Raw genomic sequence first — 24,793 nt, forward strand, 5'->3', positions numbered from 1 at the left:
TCATCTTCACAAACTTTAACGACTTTCATAGGGTAGTCATCCCCAACAAAAAAAAAGTTTAGCGTAGTGTTTTAAGGATTTTTACGATATTTTTAGAAACACTGTGCGCTAATTATTTAAAATTAAATAACTTTTTGTATCGGGTTTTATTCCCTTTATTAGAAACTATTTATCGATAGATTGTGCCTTACCCTTTGCCCGTTCGCGTTCTTTCGCATTAGGGCCGTCCGACGCGTTGCAAGTCACCACGACAAGCGAAGAGGAAACAAGACAACATCGCTTCTGTTCAGTCCGACAAACGACCAGCGTCTTTGTACTTGAAGCACGCGGGATGGTTACATCACATTTTGATGTGCAAAGATTCAAGTTCATTGAATCATTGACCCAGTGACCGAATTCATCGGGTTCATAATCACCCGGTGTGAACTGAGAACGGTGCTTGTAATAATCGTCTAACAGTGTTGCCGGTAACAAAACGTGAGACAACCATTTTTTATAGGCAACCTATCGATAATACATTGCATACTCCCTAAACGTTCATTTAACCTTTTATGTTACGCGTTCTCTAATTGTTGGAAATCGCCAATTTGTCGCGCGAATGAAACGCGCGCTTGAGCGCGTCAAGAGAATGCTTATAGTTACTGCCATTACAGTGAATTTATCTGAAAGCTAGTGAAACAATCTATTATTTTTTTTATCTGTAGCTTTATTTTATTTTAAACGGACCTTTCTTTCGACAAAAGTTGAAAATCAGTTATATTTTGAAATAAATGAGGATTTTCAAGGAAAACAATTGGTTTTGTTTATAAGTCTTTATTTGTTCTTTCTTTTCACCAATCTGAAATTTACATGCTTCATAGTAATAATTTAAGATATTCCTGCTGAATGACACCCTCGAAATTGACGATGAACAGAGATTGCAGCACAACAAAACGACAGGAGTGAAGTGCAAAAGAGCTCAAGTAAGTCTAATTATAAGCCTACGATAAATACGAATACAGTATCTTTATATATATAATTCTTGTGTGCGTGTGTATGTCACTGAACTCCTCCTAGACGGCTGGACCGATTCTAATGAAACTTTCTGTGTGTATTCAGGTGGATTCGAGAATGGTTTAGATTCACAATTGAACTACCTCCTAAACGGCTGGACCGATTTTGATGATATTTTTGTGTGTTCCAGTGAATTTGAGATTGGTGTGTGTCTTCAGGTGGATTCGAAAATGGTTTAGATTCACAATTAAACTACCTCCTAAACGGCTGGACTGATTTTGATGACTTTTTTGTTTGTTTCAGTGAATTTGAGATTGGTCTAGATTCTCAATTCCGCCCATATAATATAATTCTCCTGCTCATGTGTATGTTAGTGAACTGCTCCTAACGCCTGGACCGATTTTTCAAATTTAAAACATGTGTACAGGACAACGTCTGTTGGGTCCACTAGTGTAATAATAAGACGTATGCCAAGGTTACTGCAAACATAATAAAAATAACCGAGGTACCCCACAAAGCTTCTAAATCAGATGATAAACTTGATAATATATTAAAACTTATGTTATCGTTTGATGAAAGGCTGATAAAAATTGAAAATAGCACTATGATAGCTAAGCTCAAACAAAACAAATGAATACACCGCTTAAAATAATGGCGTGGAATGCAAATGGATTACTTAAACATCAAAATGAATTGCAGGTAATCCTCTATATGGATAATATTGATGTGTGTCTAATATCCGAAACACATTTTACGACGCACTCATTTATTAAATTCAGAGGCTACAAAATCTACTATCTAATGCCTTATATCCCGATAATACAGCAAGAGGTGGTAGTGCCGTTATTGTAAAGGAAAACCTTTCCCATTACCAGGAAACCATACATGAAGACAAAGAAATTCAATTTGTATCAATTAGTTTGAAAACAATGACATGTCCTCTAAGAATATCTGCAATCTACAGTCCACCTAGGTATGAGATAAAAAAGACCAATATACTAACTTCCTAAAAAGCCTTGGTAATCTATTTATATAAGGAGGTGACTTTAATGCCAAAAATACATATTGAGGCTCCAGGTTGACGACAATAAAAGGCAAATAATTATTAAGTGCAATAAGAGAGATGAAATTTGAGGCAGCATCTACAGGACGTCCGACATATTGGCCAACAGAACCGAACAAAGTACCCGACCTGATTGAGTTTTTTATAAAGAATGTAGCATCCAGCTACATAAAAACGTACCAAAATAATGATATAAGTTCAGATCACTCTCCTATATACATAGAAATAAGTGACAATATCTTGTTCAAAGAAAATAATTTAGCCCTTGTAAATAAATATACAAACTGGGAAGTTTTAAAATAGATTTAGATAATAATATAAATTTAAATGTTCCACTTAAGATACCTGAACAGCTAAATGAAGAAGTTGAAAAGTTTGTAAAACTGATTCAACATAACGCTTGGCACAATACTCCTAATTTAATTAAGAAAAAAAAGTCAATTCTGCATAGCAATGTATGTTGGAGGTGTCCAACATATCATTGATATGCAGAATAAATAGCGTGGGAGGTAGCACACAGGGGCACTCCAGCGTTCACGGGCTTGGGATTCGAGCAAAAACCGTCGACAACGACTTGTATGCTGCGCCCAGTGAGGAAGCTGGAGGTCCACTTGCATAAGCTCTCGGGAAACCCAAATGATGGAAGTTTTGAGAGGAGCGCCTTGTGCCATACACGATCAAAGGCCTTCGCTATATCCAGGCTAACTGCCAGGCCTTCCCCCTTGCGTTCAATAGCCGCCGCCCATCTATACCAGAAGATCACCTGCCGACCGACCATTGCGAAAGCCGTATTGTCGGTCGTTGATCAACTGGTGACCCTCTAGGTATACCAAAAGTTGGTGGCTAATTATGCTCTCCATCATTTTGGAGAGCAGGGAGGTTATAGCAATAGGCCTGTAGTTTGCCGGATCCGAACCGTCTCCTTTTTTTTGGATCGGATGGACAAGGACTGACTTCCATGAGTCAGGGACTACGCCTTTGGAATAAGAGTGCCGGAATAAACGCGTTAGCACCGGCGTCAACTCAGGGGCACACCTTCTAAGCACGATTGGAGAAATGCCATCCGGCCCGCTCGACTTCCTGACGTCCAACGAAAACAGAGCCTGCCTTACAGTTTTCTGTCTGAACTGTACTTCAAGCATAGAGCTCTGACACCGCGGGATGGTAGGCGGTGTTTTTCCGTTGTCGTCAAGAGTCGAGTTGTAGGTGGAAAGAGCGCAAAGGAGATCGGCTTTCTCTTTTGCCGTATGGGCCAGGGTGACATTCTTCATGTGCAACGGCGGCATGTACGGCTGGTTGAAGTTACCAAGATCAGCTTTTGACAATGACCAGAACTTGCGTGTTCTGGTCGGGTAACTGGAAAGCTGCTCGCAGATATTGACAACATGCTTTGACTTCGCACGGGCGAATTGCCGCTTAAAAAATCTGGAGGCACGGTTATATTTCCTCTTAAGAACTTTGCAGTTCAGATCCTTTGTGCCCAGTTCGATATGCCTGTTTTTTGCAGTTAGATGCTGATTTAACAACCGCAATAATAACTATATTATTATGTTCCCTAATTGAAAGAAAAAAAAACGTTTCATGAATCTGGAATAGTGCGTCGTTATGCTGATAGCCTCGAAGCCAATGCTCGAATATAAAAAAGTACCATTCGAAAGAAAATATGTCCGTTTTATTTTCAAACTCTTAGTTCAAATGTGGTTCAAACTTCAATAGTTTAAAATTGAGATTGTTTCGTTTGAATTGAATAGAAATTAGAAGAACTTTTCTTTTAGAATTATTAATTAGAAGAATATCGAGTATTGTTTACTGTTGTGTTTATTTTCCTGTTGTATATAAATTACCGTAATAAATACTCAATAGTCAATACACATAAATAACAAAATGCCGAGGACTAAACGCCCCGCTGTTAGGCGTGTAAAGAGTGTTGCTGGAGAAGATGAAACCGAAAAAGAATTTAAAGAATTAGGTAAAAACAGTGATCCTTGTTCGTTAAACGAGTTTCGTTGAATGATGAATGCGTTTAATCAGGCATTAATTCTGATTATAGATTGAGAAATTATTTGTAAACAAAATTAAACTAACATGCTCCAGTGACAAGTACCTACCTATCTACATGTGTAAAACTTCTTAATTTATTAATTTTTAAATCAAACTTAATTTAAACTGCGATATCCAAGTTTAAGTTCAATATATTTTAGTTTAATTATTGACGTTTACTTGTTTAGAGTATTGGCAACAAGGCCATCAGCTCTAACTAAAATACAACTTTAAAGTAGATTATTAATATTGTTATAATTTTATATTATTTTATATAATGTTATTAATATTATATTATTCTCAGTGTCTTTTTACTGGACAAGTTGTTTTGACTAAGAATAGTCAAAACAACTTAGAATACAAACTGATTTTATTGATGAACTTTTAATTAAAAAATAATCAATAGAGTATGATTTTATACTTTGTTGATACCCTTATGGCTTCAGCAACCTTCATCAAGAAGGTATTTGTATTTGGTAGCATCCCACACATAGTCTCCAACATCATCATCATGTTCAAGGCTTCTTTGATCTGGTTGAGTTCTTCTAATGAGCTGATTTTTTCTGTATGTTTAATCCCTAACTCTATTTTCTATGGTCGGGGGTTACTTCATGTATGTCAACTAAAAAATCATAACCATTACTATCAATGACTTTCAGTAAGAGAGCAAAATAAGAAAATGCAAGAAAGGGGAGACATTGAAATATCAAACTTGGAGATATCATTGAAAATATTATTGGGATCTTTGAAAAACCACTGTAAGAAGACAATTGGACAGCTGGTAAGTTTTTCAAGCAGGATATCTTTATTTATTTGATACATGAGAACTTACAACCGTCTATAGCTTTGATACAATGTGCTATTATGTTGTCTTGTGTCAATAATGTTACTATCTATATATATAAAAATGAATTGCTGTTCGTTAGTCTCGCTAAAACTCGAGAACAGCTGGGCTGATTTGGCTTGAATTATTTGTGGAAGGTTCCACAGAAGGTTTAAAAGGTGAATAAATATGAAAGGTTCGGAATAAAAAAGACAAGAATTCTGTTATTCCTTTGATGTGTCCCCAGTCGTTCAGAAATCAAATTGAAAGAACAGTTTTAAATGAGGTAACTAATTAGAATCTTTGTATCTGTCTAACTTTCTCAGGAGGTAAAAAACAAACTTAATTTTAGCTACCTATAGTTGGTAGATTAACTACAGTTGCTAACTATGATGGCACTACACCTGGTCAGTCTTGCTTGGTCAGGTAGTCCACAATAAATAATTTTCTGTTTTTATGCCCTAGCCCTGTATGCTATATCACAAGATGTTTTTTTAAACTGGTTGATAGATCATAGACATAATCAAAGTTGATTTCCGTGCCATAATAGATAGATCCGTTAACTCTTTCTAGTATGCCAGTTAGTTCTTTCCACCAATGTACTAATGTGTTTTTGGTTTTTTAATTCATACAATTTTTTTTATGAAAAAAAGTAACTTGATAAGCATGTGATGGTAAGTGATACACCCTAATTACAATGCAATGCCATTCAGTGTTCTTGAATAACCCTAAATAAATAAATAAATATTGATACACTTTTACACAAATTACCTATCCCTTAACTAAGCATAGCCTGTACTATGGGTACAAGACAAATATATATTTAATACTTACTTAAACATACATAAAAACATCCATGACTGAGAAACAAACATTCATATTCATCACATGAATGTTTGCACCTATTTGGATTCGAATAAAATAAAAAAGAAACTGTGTGGTAATGCAGTTGCACTCGTCACTTGGGACATAAGATTTGCGTCTCACTAGCTACAGGCTCTAAACATGAATACAATACTGCTTACACATGATTTCTGGACGGCAGCATAAGGTGGTTGTGTGTATAATTATAAGAGTTTATAAAGTGGGCAACATTTGTGATTACTCTTTTGTTACAAAAGAGTATGGGTCTCACTGTTCACATGCCATCAAATGTGTGCTTGTTTGTCCTCCTTTTCCATAAAAAAAAACTTTCTGAGGATAGCAGTAGTTAAGTAGTTAGTCGGTGTAGAGTTCTGACTGGCTGTGACATGCTCATTTGCAACTTTATGATCAAATGTTCACAACATACCCAACTATTAAAGATTTCTTGAGTATGAAAGTTATGTTACGTTAATAAATAAAAGCAACAAATAAATTCACTTAATTCGTAAATTATTTCGAACTAGCTGACCCGGCAAACATTGTTTTGCCATATAAATTGTATTGATCTTGTGCTTGCTAGTTGATAAGAGATGGCGCTAGTTGTATTCATTAGTAACAATCACACTTCTTTTATATTTTGTATAATTCACACTATAGTTTTATAAATTATAGCCTATTTGTTATTCTGGTGTGTAAGCTATATTATTGTAAAGTTTCATCAAAATCTATTCAGTAGATTTTGCGTTAAAGAAGTTCAAACATACATCCAGACATACAAACTTTCACATTTATAATATTAGTAGGATTAAAATCATAAAATAACACTTTGTTAAAACACCAATGAAACACCAACCAACAAATTTTATCATTTAATACAAGAAAGTATTTTTTTACTTTTTGCAGAGAATGGAACAACTACACCTAAGCCAGCAGCCTACCACAAGAAGGACGAGGAACCTCAGCCGATCAACCTCACATGACGATGGTAATGATACATTCTATTAACTGCTTATACACTTATCTGTGAAAAATTCTTATGTTAATTTGTGGATTATTATTTATAACTATTGCAAAAAAACGTTTTAGTACCGAAATACCATAATTAAACATTCTAGAATGTATACAGGCCTACATTTACTATAGTCCTGAAATAGTCTAAATATAATAATAATTTTGGTACTAGTATCCTGTCCCTATTTTATTTATCATATTTATTCTATCTGATAGTGTGCATATACGACGATTGTGTCAAACCAGTTCCCAGCTGATATTTTTTTAATATTATCAGCTGCACCACAGCTTACTTGTCAAATTTGAACACAAAATCTACAGATAACTAACTAACTATAATTGATGCTGTATTCTACTGTCTCTTCAATACCTAAAATACTTTTATCTACACCCATGCTTTAAAGGTTCATTTATTAAAGGTTCTGAAACAGTTAGCTTATTGCCAACATTAAAACACCCAATGTTCTAATAACCATTACATCACCCAAAAAAGTGTTGTAATGTTGTACTGAATTTCATAACACTCCTATTTTTTTTTTCATTCCCTTCATGCTCAAAGAGTTTTAACAGACAGCCACATTCTTATTGCTTGATGCGTGGCATCTGTATGAATTTAAAAAAAAATAACATTTCACGCGCCGTAAAAAAAAGTAGGTTATTCGAATCCCCGCCATTTTTCTTCGATATTTTTATTGTTTTGTTTACAAAAAATGAGTGATTAATTTCCAAAAGAACATAATATTCAAGTGAATTTTAATTATTGCACTATACAAAATGTAAATTACTACTAAAATAAACAATTGTTTCATTAATACTTAGTTTATTTGTATGTATTCTGTAATGGATGATATTTAATAATTAATTAATAATAATTATAGTATTAACTTCGAATGTTATATTTAAGGACTATTATTATGGAATTGCAATAAATTGAAATTGAAATATTAGGTTACTACTAGGACTGGCTGTTTTAATGTTAGCACTAAGCTAACTGTTCCAGAATCTTTTAGAGGATTCATATTTTGGGTGTAGATAAAGTCTTGTATGCAACTGTTGATAATTAGGTATTAAAACACTCACTCATATTATCACACTCGGCTTCGCCTCGTGAGATAAATCCACATTCGTGTTTTAATGCCCCTTATTACACAACAGTGTCATAAATAGCTATTATCACATTATTAAGAGCAGCTTGAATTGTCGGGTACCCAGTGCTCTGTGAACGACTGGATCACTTGGTGTTGCGTAGAGATGTCGCTTGACTATATCTTAGACCATCCCCACCCTGGCAGTCCTCCACAGTGTGATTTTTAAAAAACTTTCTTCCATGTATTACAAAGCTGTGGAATGAGCCTCCTTGTGCTCTACGTACGATACCACATGGGTACCTTCATATAAAGCGTGTACACCTTCCTTAAAGGCCGGCAAAGCTCCTGTGATCCTCTAGTGTTGCAAGAATGTGGGCGGTGGTGATCACTTAACACCAGGTCACTTAACACCATACGCTCGTTTGTCCTTCTTTTCCATAAAAAAATTAAGGCTATGTTACTCTAGAATTCAGACATGCATTACTTTCTATTAAATTATCATAATAAATAAAGTATCTTTTAATCAGGGTTTATAATAATTTATATTTTAAAGTGTTTATAAAATACAATCAAGAAAGAAACTTTATGAGTGCTCCTAAAACTTTTGTTTTTAAATTAACAGTCAATGGTTGCACACCATTTACTAACAATATTTTTTAAATCGGTAGAAAAAGGATTGTAAATTTTAATCTAGCATTTTCATTACTTATTAAATTATTTTCTTTGGAATTCAACATGTATAGTAGACTACTAGTAGTATGTAGTAGATATCATCTGTGATCAAAATAGTAATAGTCGATAATAATTTACCTAGGCTTATTACCTCACCTTGTGTCAATACTGGGTACCGAAATATCAAGCGATAGTAGATTCCGGGCCACCCAAAATCTTTCTTCCTTCTTTAAAACTTAAAGTCATCACACCTTATAGTTGTTTAGTTAGTCATCATATGTAATTCTGTTGGTAGTTCATAAATAAATAAATAAATAGTTGTAGGTAGTTTAAATATTAGTTGTAGTGGTTTTTGTGCTTATAAATACCCCTAGCATGAAACAAAAATAATCGCGAAAGTTCGTGCCAACAACTAAAAGTAAAATGACAGTCCACATAACACTGACAGTTCTGCCTAAATAAATATCGTATGCATATTAGATATAATATCTTACAGTCATTGACAGACTTACATTTTTCTAATTAAAAAGTATATTAAGAGGGCTATTCGCCCTATTTATAAGTGGACATGAAGAATCAATAAGAGAAAAATTAAAAATAAATTAATATATTGAAATTGTGAGAGATATGGTATCATAATGCAAAATCTTGATGTGTCTACTACTCGGTTAAGTCGAGTGAGTAAGTATTTTCTGTGGGATGTTATGTATGCTTTTACAATAGGATTCCAGAAAATGTACAAAATATATGTTGCGAAATTCAAAACAATTACACAAATAAAATTTGAAAAACAAAATTTTGTGAACGATGCGGGATTCGAACCCACGACCTCCGTCGTTCCGTGCCGGTGCTCTAACCAACTGAGCTAACCGTTCGAGTACCGCCTCGCTATAAAATTCTGTTTGCTTTGTTCAACTCTGTTGAACACGCCGGAGGTCGTGGGTTCGAAGCCCCCATCGTTCATAAAATTTTGTTTTTCAAATTTTATTTGTGTATTAATCCTAGAAGTGAGGATTATCACTTTAACATATTGTTCAAAACAATTGTTATTGAGTCGATTGGGAGATAGATTTCGACGGTCAATAAGTGATTTTCAAGGATTGTTTTAAATTAATTTTAAGCCTTTTGTCGTCTCTTTACGCATTTCACTTTAACATCATTCCATTAATTTCTACTAACACTTTCTGGGATCAGGGTACCTCACTGAGAACTCTTCGCAAGGCTCGGCCGACCGCGGTAATAAGAAAACTGCTATACGTAAGTGTGCTTGCTTTTTCATTATTAATATTTACTATTCATTCACTGTAGATACTAATGTCGCGGAGCACGGAGAATATCGGACATTGACCTTATACTACTGTCCCTTTCACTCTCATTAATGTTACAATTATCTCAGTCATTCGCGAGCTTTACCAGTGAGAGGCTCCTTTGCACAGGAAGCCGGCTAGATTATGGGTACCACAACGGCGCCTATTTCTGCCGTGAAGCAGTAATGTGTAAGCATTACTGTGTTTCGGTCTGAAGGGCGCCGAAGCTAGTGAAATTACTGGGCAAATGAGGCTTAATATCTTGTGTCTCAAAGTGACGAGCGCAATTGTAGTGCCGCTACGAATTTTTGTGTTTTTTGAGAAACTTGAGCGGCACTGCATTGTAATGGGCATGGCGTATCAATTACCATCAGCTGAACGTCCTGCTCGTCTCGTCCTTTATTATCATATCATAAATAAAATAATCGCGAGCTTATTTATTAGAGGGGCATGTTATTATGGTCGCTTTGATTTTGAAAGTTGATGTTAAATGTATGCTCGTAAATAGCAAAGAAATTGGTAATTTTTTCAAATATCTTTGCAAATGACAGTTTACTTTTAACATATAATATAAACAAATAAACAACAGCGATATAATAATACGCATCTTCGAAAAAATCAGTAAAAAAGTGTAGTTTAGCGTACCCACTCTTAGCTTATTAGTCTCATAGATTAGAGAGTAGACCTACGTAAATTTAGAGCATTTTTTTATTATTATGAAGTACGGTTACCAGTGGGAGGCTCATTTGCACAGGAAGCCTATTTCTGCCGTAAAGCAGTAATGTGAGGGAGTAAACATTACTGTGTTTAGGTCTGAAGGGCGCCGTAGCTAATTACTGGGCAAATGAGACTTAACATGTCTCAAGGTGACGAGCGCAATTGTAGTGCCGCTCATAATTTTTTAGTATTTCAAGAATCCTGAGCGGTAATGGGTTGGGCGTTTCAATTACCAACTGAGCTGAACGTCCTGCTCGTCTCGTCCCTTATTTTCAAAAACAAAAAAACGGTTGGCGGCCCTTACATGATCAGACAAGTGTCATTTTACAGTAATTATTGTATTATTTGGTCATAGTTTGACGTTCTTTGTGCTCCTCGTTAGTAACAACTTTTAAGGGTTAACACATCATAGAGGTCACATTTTGGTTCATGTCGGCAGTATGTTTTATGTCTATAAAGAAACCAAAACTGTAACCACCATAAGAGGAGTTGACTATTGTAAAAAAGTTATGTATTAGCGCAAAGGTGGTGGCTTAGACTTGATAAGTATTGAGTGCGGAACGAATTTATGCTTAACTTCTAACTGAGTAAAAAGGCAAAGTAAGTAAAAAATCTGTAAGTAGAACATCTCTGCAATAAATGGGCGGTAGAAAGGGAAAGTGAGTGCCGGCAGAGCAGTTAGGGTTGACACTTGTAATTTATTATAATTGTATGGTATTAAGTTGGCTGTTAAGGCTGATTTGTGGACGATTCTTTTGTGAACTGTAGTGTTACCTGGAGGGTGAGTGAGTTCTCCTCATGTTTATTTATGACAATAAGGGATGAAACGGGCAGGGCGTTCAACTGATGGTTATTGGTACGCCCTGCCCTAAATACTAAAAAATTATGAGCGGCACTACAATTGCGCTCTTCACCTTGAGACATAAGATGTTAAGTCTCATTTGCCCAGTAATTTCACTAGCTACGGTGCTCTTCAGAATCCGGCCCACATTCTAGCGCTCTACAAAGCGCAGGTCCGGCCACACGTGGAGTATTGCTGTCATCTCTGGTCTGGCGCACCCCAGTATCAGCTCGATCCATTTGACCGCGTGCAACGCAGAGCAACTTGAATTGTCGGGGACCCAGTGCTCTGTGAACGGCTGGAGCACTTGGCTTTGCGTAGAGGTGCGGTGTTTCCGGGACGATACAACATGGGTACCTTAAAAAAAGCGCGTACACCTTCCTTGCCTCTCACTGGTATTCAGCTACGTAAAAGTACCACAGTATAATATATAATAATAAAGTTAGATCATAATATCGATATTTTTTCCAATTTTAACTTTTACAAAAAACAGGTGTCCTCGTCATTAAAAAGCTTAAATATATATTAGTAAGTAAGTAATTAGTAGTAAATTCATTGCTTTTATTTTTTTTAATTTGTTTTTAGCATTAGTTTGTTTAGTAACGCTGTGCATACCTTTAATTTAGATATATTAATAGTAACTCTTATTAATGTTTATTTTATATGTAAATATACAAATAAAATTTGAAAAACAAAATTTTATTAACGACGCGGGACTCGAACCCACGACCTCTGGCGTTTCGTGCTCTTACCAACTGAGCTAACCGTTTGAGTGACGTCATAAAATCTTGTATGCTTTGTTCAACTCTCAGAGTGCCGCATTGTTCATAAAATTATGTTTTTCAAATTTTATTTGTGTGTTAGTACTAGAAGTGAGGTTTATCACTTTTAAAAACATAACAAATTGTTTATTTGTCTATTTTAAATTATGTGTCTAGGTGGTAAGCCTTAATAAATAAATAATATATGATTCACATAGCTGTGCCAGCGTCGATCAGTCGGTCTGCAAGTCGCACGACCAGCCGTCGCTCGCGGTCGGCCGATGCGTCTGCCCGTTTGGTCAAACAGACGCCTCACACGGCCCAACGGCGCAGATCAAAGTCCGCGTACCGCACCCCCGCCTACAATAAGAACTCTGCCGTCAATTATCCAGCCATCACGCCCAAGGTGAGATGCTTTAAATCATTCATCGCTACTCCCATTATGTATGAGATAGATATAAACTCGACGTCAATAATTAATAATTTTAACTTTTTTATACGCTTTATATTATAGCTTCACCTGTATGTTTGTATGTTTGTAACCGACTTCTTTGGGCGCGATTTTGACCCACTTTAAACTGCTAGATTTCGTTCAAACTTTGTAGATTTATCGAGGACCGATAACATTAATTTATATAATTTTCATCTATAGTAAGGCAGGAATTGATGTTAAAGTACTTAATAGTTTTAAAAATACGCTTTATATAAAAATATAAAAAAGCTAAAAAGCACGCTTTATATAAAATTCAACTAAAAAATAGAAAATAAATTTAAATTGAAAATAGTGTAAAAAAATATATTTTATTGTAAAAAAAAGCGTGGGGTGTAGAAGAATTGTTATCTTAATAATATCTTAAAAAGCACCCCAAATGAATTTTATATAAAGCGTGCTTTTAGTTTTTTTTAACTATTATTTATTTTTACTTTACAAGTATGACTTTTATAATATAACTAGCTTACCCAGCAAACGCTGTTTTGCCATACAAATGAATATAAATGGGGAAGATGTTCTACTTACTAGCGACCGCGCGCTAAACCTTCACGATACAAGGCTAGTATCGTTGTCTTCTAAAAACTTCCACCTCTTCTTGAACAAAAACGTCTCACATTTTCGTGACGCTCTATTGCGTTTCATTCGTAAAAAGTTTACCCTCATACGCAGATAAAATCTTTGGGCTATAGAATATAGATTGCTGGCTGATTCTCAGACCTACCAAATGCACACAGAATTTCATAAAAATCCGTCTGTGCCCGAATCCGAATGTGAGCGGCAGGGCGGGGGAGGTAGATAAACGTCAATCGAGCCCTCCCCCGTCTCACCCTTCCACATACCTCAGAAAGTGACTATAACAACACCGCGACACGAGAATTTTATTTATTATAATGAGTTGTTTACAAAGCTAGGTATCGATATCGCCGATAAATTACTTCAGTAATCGGTATCGTATCGGCAAAATTAGTATTGTGATACAAATAAAATTGATGAAACCAAAATTTATGAACGATACGTGACTCTCGGACGCCACGACCACTTGGGTTCCGTTGAGCGCTCTTTCCAACTGAGCCAACCGTAAGAGTACGCGTGGATCGTAAATTTTTGGTATATATTGTTCAACTCTCAGGTTGTGGCTACAGGATGTTTACAGTTGATAACCCCAATAATTGTATATTAGGAAATTGACTTGAGATGTCGTTTGTTTGTTCCACTCATATTAAGTAGTTTAACATAAGTTATTTTTGTTTGCAGGTGACGCCGCACACTTCGCTGGCGGTTCTGCGACAACCGCGCCAGGGAGAGATGGTGGTTTCCATGTCTGGCTCACCGGTGATGGTGCCCTCGTGGAACCAGTCAGTACTATATAAAAATATTACTCGATGACGATTTTTTCAACATCTAGAACAGGGGTGCTCAACCTTGAACTTGAGAGGCTTCAAGTATGTGTGATGAAGGTTTGTCGTCTAGGTAGAGTGTCACGATAAAAGGCATAAAAAACATTTATTTTCATAAAATTGATTCCTTTAGAATTCTTTTTGATCTCATTTCTAATAACTACCAGATACTACTACCGCTTCGGAAACAAATGGCGCTCTGAGAGAGAAGAAGCGGCGCAAGAAACTCTCCCAGCATTCTTTTTTTGCGCTCTTTTCAATGAAAATATACAATATTGTACAGTCATTTCTATCGCTATAAAATAATCACAATCTAGTCCCAGGCTGTCCGATCATTTAGATATTCAGCAGTGGAGTAATAGGATTTACGACAGAGCCATTTTTTTTATAAAACATTTAAATTTATTCATAGATAATGCCTGAACAGTGGCTGGGAATTTATTATAGAAGTGTATACATTTACCCTTAAAGCTATTATGTATCTTATGAAGCCTACTAGAATTAGATACAAGCTATCCCTTATTTCTAGTGTTATAATAATGAAAATCACTATTAAGAGCAAAAAGGTGACGATTTTTGTGAACGTATATTAAATTTTTATAAATGTACTGACAATGAACAGTCATAATATTTATTTCTTTAAATTTTTCTTTGAGAGACTGTCTATAACCAAGCTGATATATAGCAAGACAGCTCTCTTGATGCTATAGACACAGACATGACATCCGTATAACCATTATTACCCTAACGGGTCACACGTCACTAAACAAACACCTTTTCGGACAGTCCTAAGTGCAGAGGTTGTCTGACCGAAGACGAAACGGTCGCTCACGTAATCCTGGAATGTGCGGGGGTGGCCAACCAACGGGCAAAAACTTTAACCAATACGAGGTCGCTCCAAGAAGTCTGTGAACACCCCAGGAATGTTCTCAACTTCTGGAAGGAGCTGGGCTGGTTGGAGTAACTGGCCATTACTGCACGCAAAATGGACCCATGCTAGTGGTTTAATTGCGGAAACAGGAGCCCCTATACCATACCATACCATACCATATTAGATGACATGGATATTAGTTTTGCGCACAATAATATGCATTTTTTTAGCCAAGGTAAGTGTAGATCTGCTCTAAAATGTCAATGAAAAACTCATAATAATTCGAAATTGCTAGTTTATTGGTTCTTACAAAACAAACGCGTTCTAGTGTCTTAAGTTCTAAACTTAACTAAAGAGTGACTTTGGATGTTGAAGCTGCATGACACTGCATGTCCTGAGCATACTTTTTATAATATGGTACGTAATTACCGATTTTAGTTCCCTAAAACTAAATCTGTGAATATTTCTACTGTTTTTTTTTCTCGAGATCGACTCAAAAAGCACTTGCGATCGACCGTTTGAGCACCCCTGATCTAGAATATAACCTCATAACGACTTTTTACATGCGAATGCTGTGAGTGTTCTTGATTGTTACTTCCGCCAATATTTGTCTTCAAACAATACGACACGTGTTTCGCCTCTACACGAGGCATTTTAAAGATTTTTTTGCTCACAATCTCTTGCAACACCAGAGGCATCACAGGAGCGTTGCTCAATGCGAAGCTCATTTCACAGCTTTGTAGGACATGGAATAAAGTTACTTGAAAACTGTGGAGGAACGCCACTTATCCAGTTGGTGGGGATGATATTCTAATTTTCTAATAATAAATTTTCCTCACTTCTGGGATATGTCCAGGTGTAGCCTCTGGAGACGAAGAGACCAACAAACATGAGAAGTTATTATATACGATGCGTTATATGCGATGGATAGTGGTACACCAAAAACCACCCAAGTACACAATATTATTATTCAAAATAGAATGTGACATCACTTATTGAAAGTAAAAAAAAACTACCACCCATTCCAAAACGAATGCCTCAGTCCTGAGAAGAATGGGCGCAACAGCTAAAAATCATTCGGATATCATTCTCGAGATATATTTAGTATTGCCCATAAATCCATTGAAGGACATGGAACAGTAGGACAGACAGTAATTATGCTGTTTACCTGATGGTAAATGATCACTTCTGTTCATGCGCTCCTCTGCACCAGAGGATTACCTACAGGAGTGTATAAATAGTCGTAGTAGAATAATGAAGTCTGTTCCATATAAAAGGTGAAGGTTTTTCGATAGATGTTCTTATACCCATCGTTTTTTTTTTTATGGAATAGGAGGACAAACGAGCGTACGGTTCACCTGTTGTTAAGTGATCACCGCTGCCCACAATCTCTTGCAACACCAGAGGAATCACAGGAGCGTTGCCGGCCTTTAAGGAAGGTGTACGTGCTTTTTTTGAAGGTACCCATGTCGTATCGTCCCAGAAACACCGCACAAGGAAGCTCATTCCACAGCTTTGTAGTACGTGGAAGAAAGCTCCTTGAAAACCGCACTGTGGAGGACCGCCACACATCCAGATGGTGAGGATGATATCCTAACTTGTGGCGTGTCGTGCGAAGGTGGAATTCGGCGGCAGGTCACGTCTCTACGCTACGCCAAGTGATCCAGCCGTTCACAGAGCACTGGGTCTCCGACAATTCGAGCTGCTCTGCGTTGCACGCGGTCAAATGGATCGAGCTGATACTGGTCTTGCTCATCCAATATACGATAATTTATATTTATACAGTTAATTCTTTATTACTTTTCATGAAATAATTTATATTATTTAAACACGACTAATATATTTGATGCAGCACCTAACAAACTGATTTGTTATGTATATTACAGCCATTGTGAAATACTCTATTTGATTGAAAAGAGTGGTTGTTGAGTTTCTTGTATGTTAAAGGCATAAAGGCATTTATTTCCTCAAAATTGATTCCTTTAGAATTCTTTTTGTTGTCATTTCTAATAACTACTAGATACTGCTACCGCTTCGGAAACAAATGGCGCTCTGAGAGAGAAGAAGCGGCGCAAGAAACTCTCCCAGCTTTCTTTTTTTGCGCTCTTTTCAATAAAAATATACAATATTGTACAGTCATTTCTATGGCTATAAAATAATCACAATCTAGTTCCGGGCTGTCCGATCATTTAGATATTCAGCAGTGGAGTAATAGGATTTTTTTTATAAAACATTTAAATTTATTTATAGATAATGCCTGAACAGTGGCTGGGACTTTATTATAGAAGTGTATACATTTAACCTTGAAGCTATTATGTATCTTATGAAGCCTACTAGAATTAGTTACAAGCAATCCCTTATTTCTAGTGTTATAATAATAAAAATGTTCTTCTCACCAGCCCAACTTTTGACGAACATACATGGTAACTTCAGTAATTTAAAAGAAATATTTGTAGTGACCATTCATAAGCGCTTAGTTTAAGCCTATTTGAATGAAGACTTTGAAACTTACAAATGAACAGTCTGTAGTAGTCAAAAGCGATTTTTTGCAAGTTCGATCGAGTAGCGGTCAGTATTCCGCCGCCCTATGTTGACTTAATTGTTTGCATTGCGGATATATTAGCTAATAACGAATTTAAAGCACAAATGATTGCGAAACTAAAGTGGCAGTGGGCAAGGCACTTAGTTCGACGGACAGATGGCCGTTGCGGCAGTAAGGTCCTCGAATGGCGACCACGTACCGAGGCGTAGTGTTGGTAGACCCCCACAAGATGTACCGACGATCTGGTCAAGATCTGGAATAGATTGGATGAGTCATGGCGATCTTTGGGTGAGGCTTTTGTCCAGTAGTGGACGTCTTCCGATAACGAATATCTTGGGTTTTGTGGTCGATGTGTGTACGAAAGCGGAGCCTTTTTCTGTCGCCAAGTAACATGTGCAAGAACTAGGTATAAAAGGCATAAAAGTCATTTATTTTCTCAAAATTGATTCTTTGTTGTTGAATTCTTTTTGATGTCTTTTCAAACACTATCACCGTTTCGAAAACAAATGGCGCTCTGAGAGAGAAGAAACGGTGCAACGAACTCCCAGCATTCTTTTTAATAAAGGTTTTTAATTAAGGCACTTCACATGGCTAATTGTATTTGTGTATTTGTTGTATTTGGCAAATAATTGCCTTGTGTGGACAGTTTATTTAGCAAAGTGTTGGCCTTATTTGCCTATTTGACAAATAAGGCCAATACAAACACAAATAGCCATGTGAAGTGCTACCATAAAATATACAATGATTACAAAAGTTATTGCCATAAAATAATCATAATCTAGTTCCAGGCTGTCCGATCGCTTAGGTATTCAGTTGTAAAGTAATAGGATTTACGACAGAGCCATTTTTTAATAATATGTGCTTGTAAATTTATATGTAACGCCCGAACAGTGTCTGGGACTTTATTATAAAAGTAAATTTATTGAAGTAGGCGTTAATTTGCGGAAATCCATAATTATCAAAATGTTTTGAGTTTTCCTCAGTGTTAAATCCGCCAATATTTGTCTTAAAATAATTCGACACGTGTTTCGTCTCTAGAGTGAACTCGAGTTTGGCGATGTGATCGGATTATAAATAAGTATACATTTAGTATTCCGCCGCCCACCTCCATTGACTGAATTGATTGCAATACCTATAATATACTAGCTGACCCGACAGACGTTGTTCTGTACATAATTAATAAAATTCTGTTTTTTATGAATTTAATAACTTAAGATTTATCAATCTACATAAAAATAATCTGATAGATAGTTAGCAACTGTAGTTAATCTCTCAACTATAGTTAGCTAAAATTAAGTTTAAGTTTATTTTTTATCTCCTGAGAAACTTAGAAAGATATAAAATTCTAATTAGTTACATCACATCAAAGGAAAAACAAAACTGTTCATTTATTTTATCCCGAGCATTTTCATATTTATTCACCTTTTAAACCTTCTCTGGACTTCCACAAATAATGCAAGACCAAAGTTAGCCAAATTGGGCCAGTCGTTCTCGAGTTTTAGCGAGACTGACGATCAGCAATTCATTTTTTACCTATAATATATCTATTACAGATATTACGAGTCTCCAGGGTTATAAGGCCTAAGCCTATTCACTTAATAAAAAAAAAAAACATTTTATTTTGCAGAATGCAGCCCAAAGAGAAAGCAAACTGCAACATAATGCTACAAGACGGTACCATGCTATCACTTCAGCCGAAACAGCTGCGACAGTCACAGGCATACATCCCGTTCTCTCTTATGGATAAAGACATGCTGCATCAGCTACGAACCCTCAAGGACAATTTGGACAAGGTCGTCAAGTTGGGAGAGAAGGCCATGAAATAGACTGCTTGGCTAAGGCAACAGTATTACTATTATTATGTTATTATTATTATTTGTACCAGTGGGAGGCTCCTTTGCACAGGACGCCGGCTAGATTATGGTTACCACAACGTGGCCTTTTTCTGCCGTGAAGCAGTAATGTGTAAAGATTATTGTGTTTCGGTCTGAAATAGATAGCTAGTGAAATTACTGGGCAAATATGACTTAACCTTAAACCCTGTCTCAAGGTGACGAGCGCAGTTGTAGTGCCGCTCAGAATTTTTGGGTTTTTCAAGAATCCTGAACTGTGTTGTAATGGGTAGGGTGTATCAATGACCATCAGCTGAACGTCCTGCTCGTCTCGTCCCTTATTGTCATATTTTTTTTATATAAAATGTGTAATATTAGTAGCTCTCACGGATCCCGGGCAATTTAAAATCGGGCGAAGTTTTGGTTTCATCCATTATACCACCTCATGGTTCATTGCCAGTTATTGCCAAGACTGGCACATGGCCTTTTTTTATATTAAAATTATGTGTTGTAAATTGTTTTTTTTTTCTAATCAGTAAACTAATATAATTTCATTCAAATTGAATCTGGCGTAATTTAGCTTTATTACTAGTTCTTCTTCTTGTTCATCTTGTCTGACATTATTGGCCGTTTTTAAATTTGTAAATTAAAATCATATTGTGTTGAAGAAATAAATTAATTTCCAAATAAATTAGTTAATAAGTTAATTAAATACATTTCAAGTTGAATCCGGTGCAATTTTGTTACAATCCTTTGTTAAGGCCACACTCCTGTTCTTTACCAGTTGTCATCAAGTCTGATATTATATTAAAATCATGTGTTGTAAAATTGTATTAATTTCCCAATAAATTAGTTAAATAAGCTAATGAAATTTATTTCAAATTAACCTAGAATATGGGTACCACAACGGCGCCTGTTTCTGCCGTGTAGCAGTAATGTGTAAACATCACTGTGTTTCGGTCTGAAGGGCGCTAGTGAAATAACTGGTCAAATGAGACTTAACATCTTATGTCTCAAGGTACGAGCGCAATTGTAGTGCCGCTGAGAATTTTTGCGTTTTTCAAGAATCCTGAGCGGCATTGCATTGTAATGGGTAGGGCGAACCAATAACCATCAGCTGAACGTCTTGCTGGTCTCGTTATTTGTTTTTATAAAAAAAAACCGGCGCAATTTGGCGTTAATCAACTGAAAGAAATCACACTGTCGTTCATTGCCAGCTGTCAACAAATCTCACACTATTGGCCGGATTAAATCAAGTGATGTATTTTTCTTAATAAGTTAAATACATAATATTTATCTCGAATCTTCCCATTACTTGGGAAAGCCACAGTTGACGTCACATATACATATCGGACTTAACATTTTAGAGAGAGTTTACAAGTACAATAATCTTGCGTCATGGCTAACAAACTTTTTTTATGGAAAAGGATGACTTACGAGCGTACGGGTCACCTGGTCTTAAGTGATCACCGCCGCCCACATTCTCATGCAACACCAGAGGAATCACAGGATCGTTGCCGGCCTTTGAGGAAGGTGTACGCGCTTTATTTGAAAGAAAGAAAAATCATTTATTCTGCATCTTAAAGTGTACAAGTAGACTTATTTATTAATTTACATGAACATGCAGAAATGGAGTTCACCTCAGCAAAATACTGATCATTCCCACAGGTGATATGATCAGCGCTGGTCTTCCGGAGAACCCCAGGTGCTCTAGCAGATTGTCAAACTACGTAAAGATTATACATATATGAAGGGTTACCATACTAAAATAATAATATCACAATAAAAAAGTAATAACAACAAAAAAAAAATTACATAAAATTTCGTGATCAGACCTAATTCAATAATTAGTAATATAATTAAGAACACACAACTTAAATAGCAAAAAAATATGCTTTAATTAAGATACATATTGCTGATATTAATAAGAATCTCTCTAAGAAGAACTCATGATAATAACAAGCCGTATAATTTATTTTATTTTTAAATAGCACTAGTGTCAAGTAAAAGAGTTTCCTGTACTTTTTGATGAGTATTAAGGAACACTTTAAGTTTAGTAATTTGAAGTTACCCATGTCGTATCGTCCCGGAAACACCGCACAAGGAAGTTCATTAAAGAGCTTTGTGGTACGTGGAATAAAGCTCCTTGAAAACCGCACTGAGGAGGACCGCCATATCCAGATGGCGGAAATGATATCCTAAATTGTAGCGTGTCGTGCGAAGATGCAATTCGGCGGCAGGAATCAGGTGATACAGCTTTTCGGAACACTCCCCGTGATAAATGCGGTAGAAGACACATAAAGCGACGTCTCTACGCAACGCCAAGTGATCCAGCCGTTCACAGAGCACTGGGTTCCCGACAATTCGAGCTGCTCTGCGTTGCACGCGGTCAAATGGATCGAGAAGATACTGGGGTGCGCAATAACAGAGATGACAGCAATACTCCATCTGTGGCCGGACCTGCGCTTTGTAGAGCGCTAGAATGTAGGCCGGCTTGACTCATGGAAAAGCGAAACGGAAATCCGAGCTCACATAGAAATTGCTAGCGCATCTTTTATGAAGATGAGAAAAGTTCTTTGCAGCCGTCTACTTGTTCTGAAACTTCGTACCAGACTCCTGCAATGCTACATTTGGCCTGTTGTTATATACGGTTGTGAGGCATGGACCTTAAAGGCATAAAAGGCATTTATTTTCTCAAAATTGATTCCTTTAGAATTATTTTTGATGTCATTTCTTATACTACTAGATACTACTACCGCTTCGGAAACAAATGGCGCTCTGAGAGAGAAGAAACGGCGCAAGAAACTCTCCCAGCATTCTTTTTTTATGCGCTCTTTTCAATAAAAATATACAATATTGTACAGTCGCTATAAAATAATCACAATCTAGTCCAGGCTGTCCGATCATTTAGATATTCAGCAGTGGAGTAATAGGATTTACGACAGAGCCATTTTTTATAAAACATTTAAATTTATTTATAGATAATGCCTGAACAGTGGCTAGGACTTTATTGTAGAAGTGTATACATTTACCCTTAAAGCTATTATGTATCTTATAGTAGTTAGTGGAAGACTTCCGTAAAAAGATTGAAGCCTTCGAGACGAGATAAAATGCTCCACATAAGTTGGACTGCTAAAGTATCTAACGCAGAGGTCCTTGTCCGAATGCAGAAGAACATAGTTAGTTAGAACTATCAAACAGCGTAAGATCTCGTACCTCGGTCATATACTGCGCAACGGTAGGTACCGCCTGCTGCAAACTTGACTTGAGATGTCGCTCTTGCGAATCTAAACAATTTGTTATATTTTTAAAGTGATAACCCTCACTTCGAGAACTATTCCAACTGAGCTAACCGTTTGAGTGACGTATCGTCATAAAATCTTGTATGCTTTGTTCAACTCTCAGGTTGTGGCTTCATCTACAGTATTTACAATTGTAAAAGTTGATAATCTACTCAACCAAAGTATTTGCATATTATGAAATTGACTTGAGATGTCGCTCTTGTAAATCTTAACAATGTGTTATGTTTTTAAAGTGATAATCCTGACTTCTAGGATTAATACACAAATAAAATTTGAAAACCAAATCGACTTAGAGACTTTCAAGTTTAGAGCTCCCAGTGAAATTACTGGGCAAATGTGACTTAACATATTATGTGTCAAGGTGACGAGCGCAGTTGTAGTGTCGCTCAGAATTTTTGGGGTTTTTCAAGAATCCTGAGCGGCACTGCATTTTAATGGACACGGCGTATCAATTACCACCAGCTGAACGTCCTGCTCATCTCGTCCCTTATTTTCGTAAAAAAACTGAAAGGTCGGCAACCCTGTTGTTGCGGATGTCCATGGGCGGTTGCCTTACCACTGCCCATCCTGTGAGCCTCTTGCCCGTTTACCCTTTCTTATATAAAAATGAAGGTATTATGAGAACATTGTACAGAAATCTCGAGAGCAGAGTTCAGGAATGCGATAGTGTGACCTAATCTTACATATAAAATTCGCATGTCGCGGTATTTGTTACCAAACTCCTCCGAAACGGCTGAACCGATTTGTATTAAATTTTGTGTGCATTTCGGGTAGGTCTGAGAATCGGCCAATTTTTCATACTACTAAATAATAAGGACCCCCAATGTTTTTAATTTAAATTTTATTATGATTCAGCATAAAATAATAGATACAACTTCAATCTTCACCCGTCTACGATAAATACCAATTATTGTACCACGATTTTTATATTATTCTGTTCCATCACAGATCCTAATAGGATTACAAGATGGCAAGCGAATATATAATAATTATTGTAGTACGATACATTTTATGTACGATTTATTTGGAATGCCTGAGAATTGGTCATTTTTTTTTTGTTCCCCCAAAAATTTTGTTTTGACGCGTTTAGCAAAATAGTCACAATTTCTCGTACAACTCTTATAGAGCGGCGATATCACAGCATGAATCAATCAAAAATCACGTTTTTTGCTTACAATAATCAAGCTTGTTTATCTAGCAACCCGTAACATAAATCGCATAATGATACCTCGATTATTGTAAACACAAGTGGCTATAGCATCTCAACTGGCCGCGTTGGGTTTGGCGCCAAAACAGCTGAGCAGGTGGTGTCTGCGGGCGCGCGGGACTTGAGAGCATAGCTTAGGTTTATTGTAAGTACAATTTAAATGTTGAAAAAAATACTTCAGTGGTTTTTAATAAACAACCGTACACATTCCGCGGTAATAAAAAAGAAAATCTCACGACCAATTAAAACTAATAATTGAAATAGAACAATAAAATACCTACTTCATTTTCCAATCAATGATGGGTTTCAAAATACATAGAATTTTAAAGTTAATTTTAATATTCTTGACTTATAGTTTGTTTGTTCAACCTACTGTTACTTTCAAAATCTTAAAGATAGAAAGCGTTAAAGATTTAAAATTACTTCCTAACCTTATTAAAGACCTAGATAGACATTATAAAAATATTGATTATCTAAAGCTTTCGTCTAACAGAGGAATACAAAATTATTTAGATAACGAAGAAAAACAACAAGTTTTAGTTAAGCGAGTTGTACCTCAGGATTACGTATCCAAAAGTTTGCAATTTAAAAAATACAATGCTTATTATAAGCCTTTTCTTAGATTACCTCAAGAGGAATATGAAAATATAAAGCAAGGGATCAATCATTTTTATAATAAAGAGACTCCAAAAGAGGAACAAGAAAGCTCAAAGCTTAAACTCACGAAAACCGATTTAGATTTTAATAAGTACAAAACATCAGTTCTTCTGAACAAAGTTGATGAAAACCATAATAATAATCTCAAGAGGAAAGTCCGCAACGAATTGATTGAGTATATAGAAAAGAATACTGCACATAAAAAAGTTTTTAATAGTTTCGAAAGTAAATTTGATATGAGTGAAGATGATGAGAATATTAATGCTGACAGTGCTATCAAAAATCAACAATTATCTAATTTAGCTTTGCTTG

General features: G+C 36.1%; 1 protein-coding gene across 2 annotated transcripts; it reads left to right on the top strand.

Moving 5' to 3' along the window:
- The first annotated feature begins 3,739 nt into the window (after window positions 1-3,739).
- On the top strand, window positions 3,740-20,176 carry LOC126969944 (uncharacterized). 2 transcript variants are annotated; one of them, XM_050815586.1, is made up of 7 exons: window positions 3,740-4,025; window positions 4,756-4,877; window positions 6,687-6,768; window positions 9,749-9,811; window positions 12,399-12,586; window positions 13,928-14,028; window positions 19,111-20,176. In XM_050815586.1, exons 1-7 carry the CDS (start codon window positions 3,941-3,943, stop codon window positions 19,307-19,309), a joined length of 840 nt encoding a protein of 279 aa, XP_050671543.1. In that variant the 5' UTR covers window positions 3,740-3,940; the 3' UTR covers window positions 19,310-20,176. The 2 variants fall into 2 exon arrangements, with proteins under 2 accessions (XP_050671543.1, XP_050671544.1); XM_050815587.1 differs by lacking the exon at window positions 9,749-9,811.
- Window positions 20,177-24,793: the final 4,617 nt, after the last annotated feature.

The sequence above is a fragment of the Leptidea sinapis genome, chromosome 19 (genome assembly GCF_905404315.1).
Source record: "Leptidea sinapis chromosome 19, ilLepSina1.1, whole genome shotgun sequence".
Taxonomy (NCBI): domain Eukaryota; kingdom Metazoa; phylum Arthropoda; class Insecta; order Lepidoptera; family Pieridae; genus Leptidea; species Leptidea sinapis.

Bases quoted from the DNA above. Each gene is read 5' to 3' on its own strand.
- LOC126969944 (XM_050815586.1), top strand. From the start codon at position 3,941: ATGCCGAGGACTAAACGCCCCGCTGTTAGGCGTGTAAAGAGTGTTGCT. The intron at 9,812-12,398 runs GTAAGTGTGCTT...TGATTCACATAG, and splicing joins TAATAAGAAAACTGCTATAC to CTGTGCCAGCGTCGATCAGT. The intron at 14,029-19,110 runs GTCAGTACTATA...TTTATTTTGCAG, and splicing joins ATGGTGCCCTCGTGGAACCA to AATGCAGCCCAAAGAGAAAG.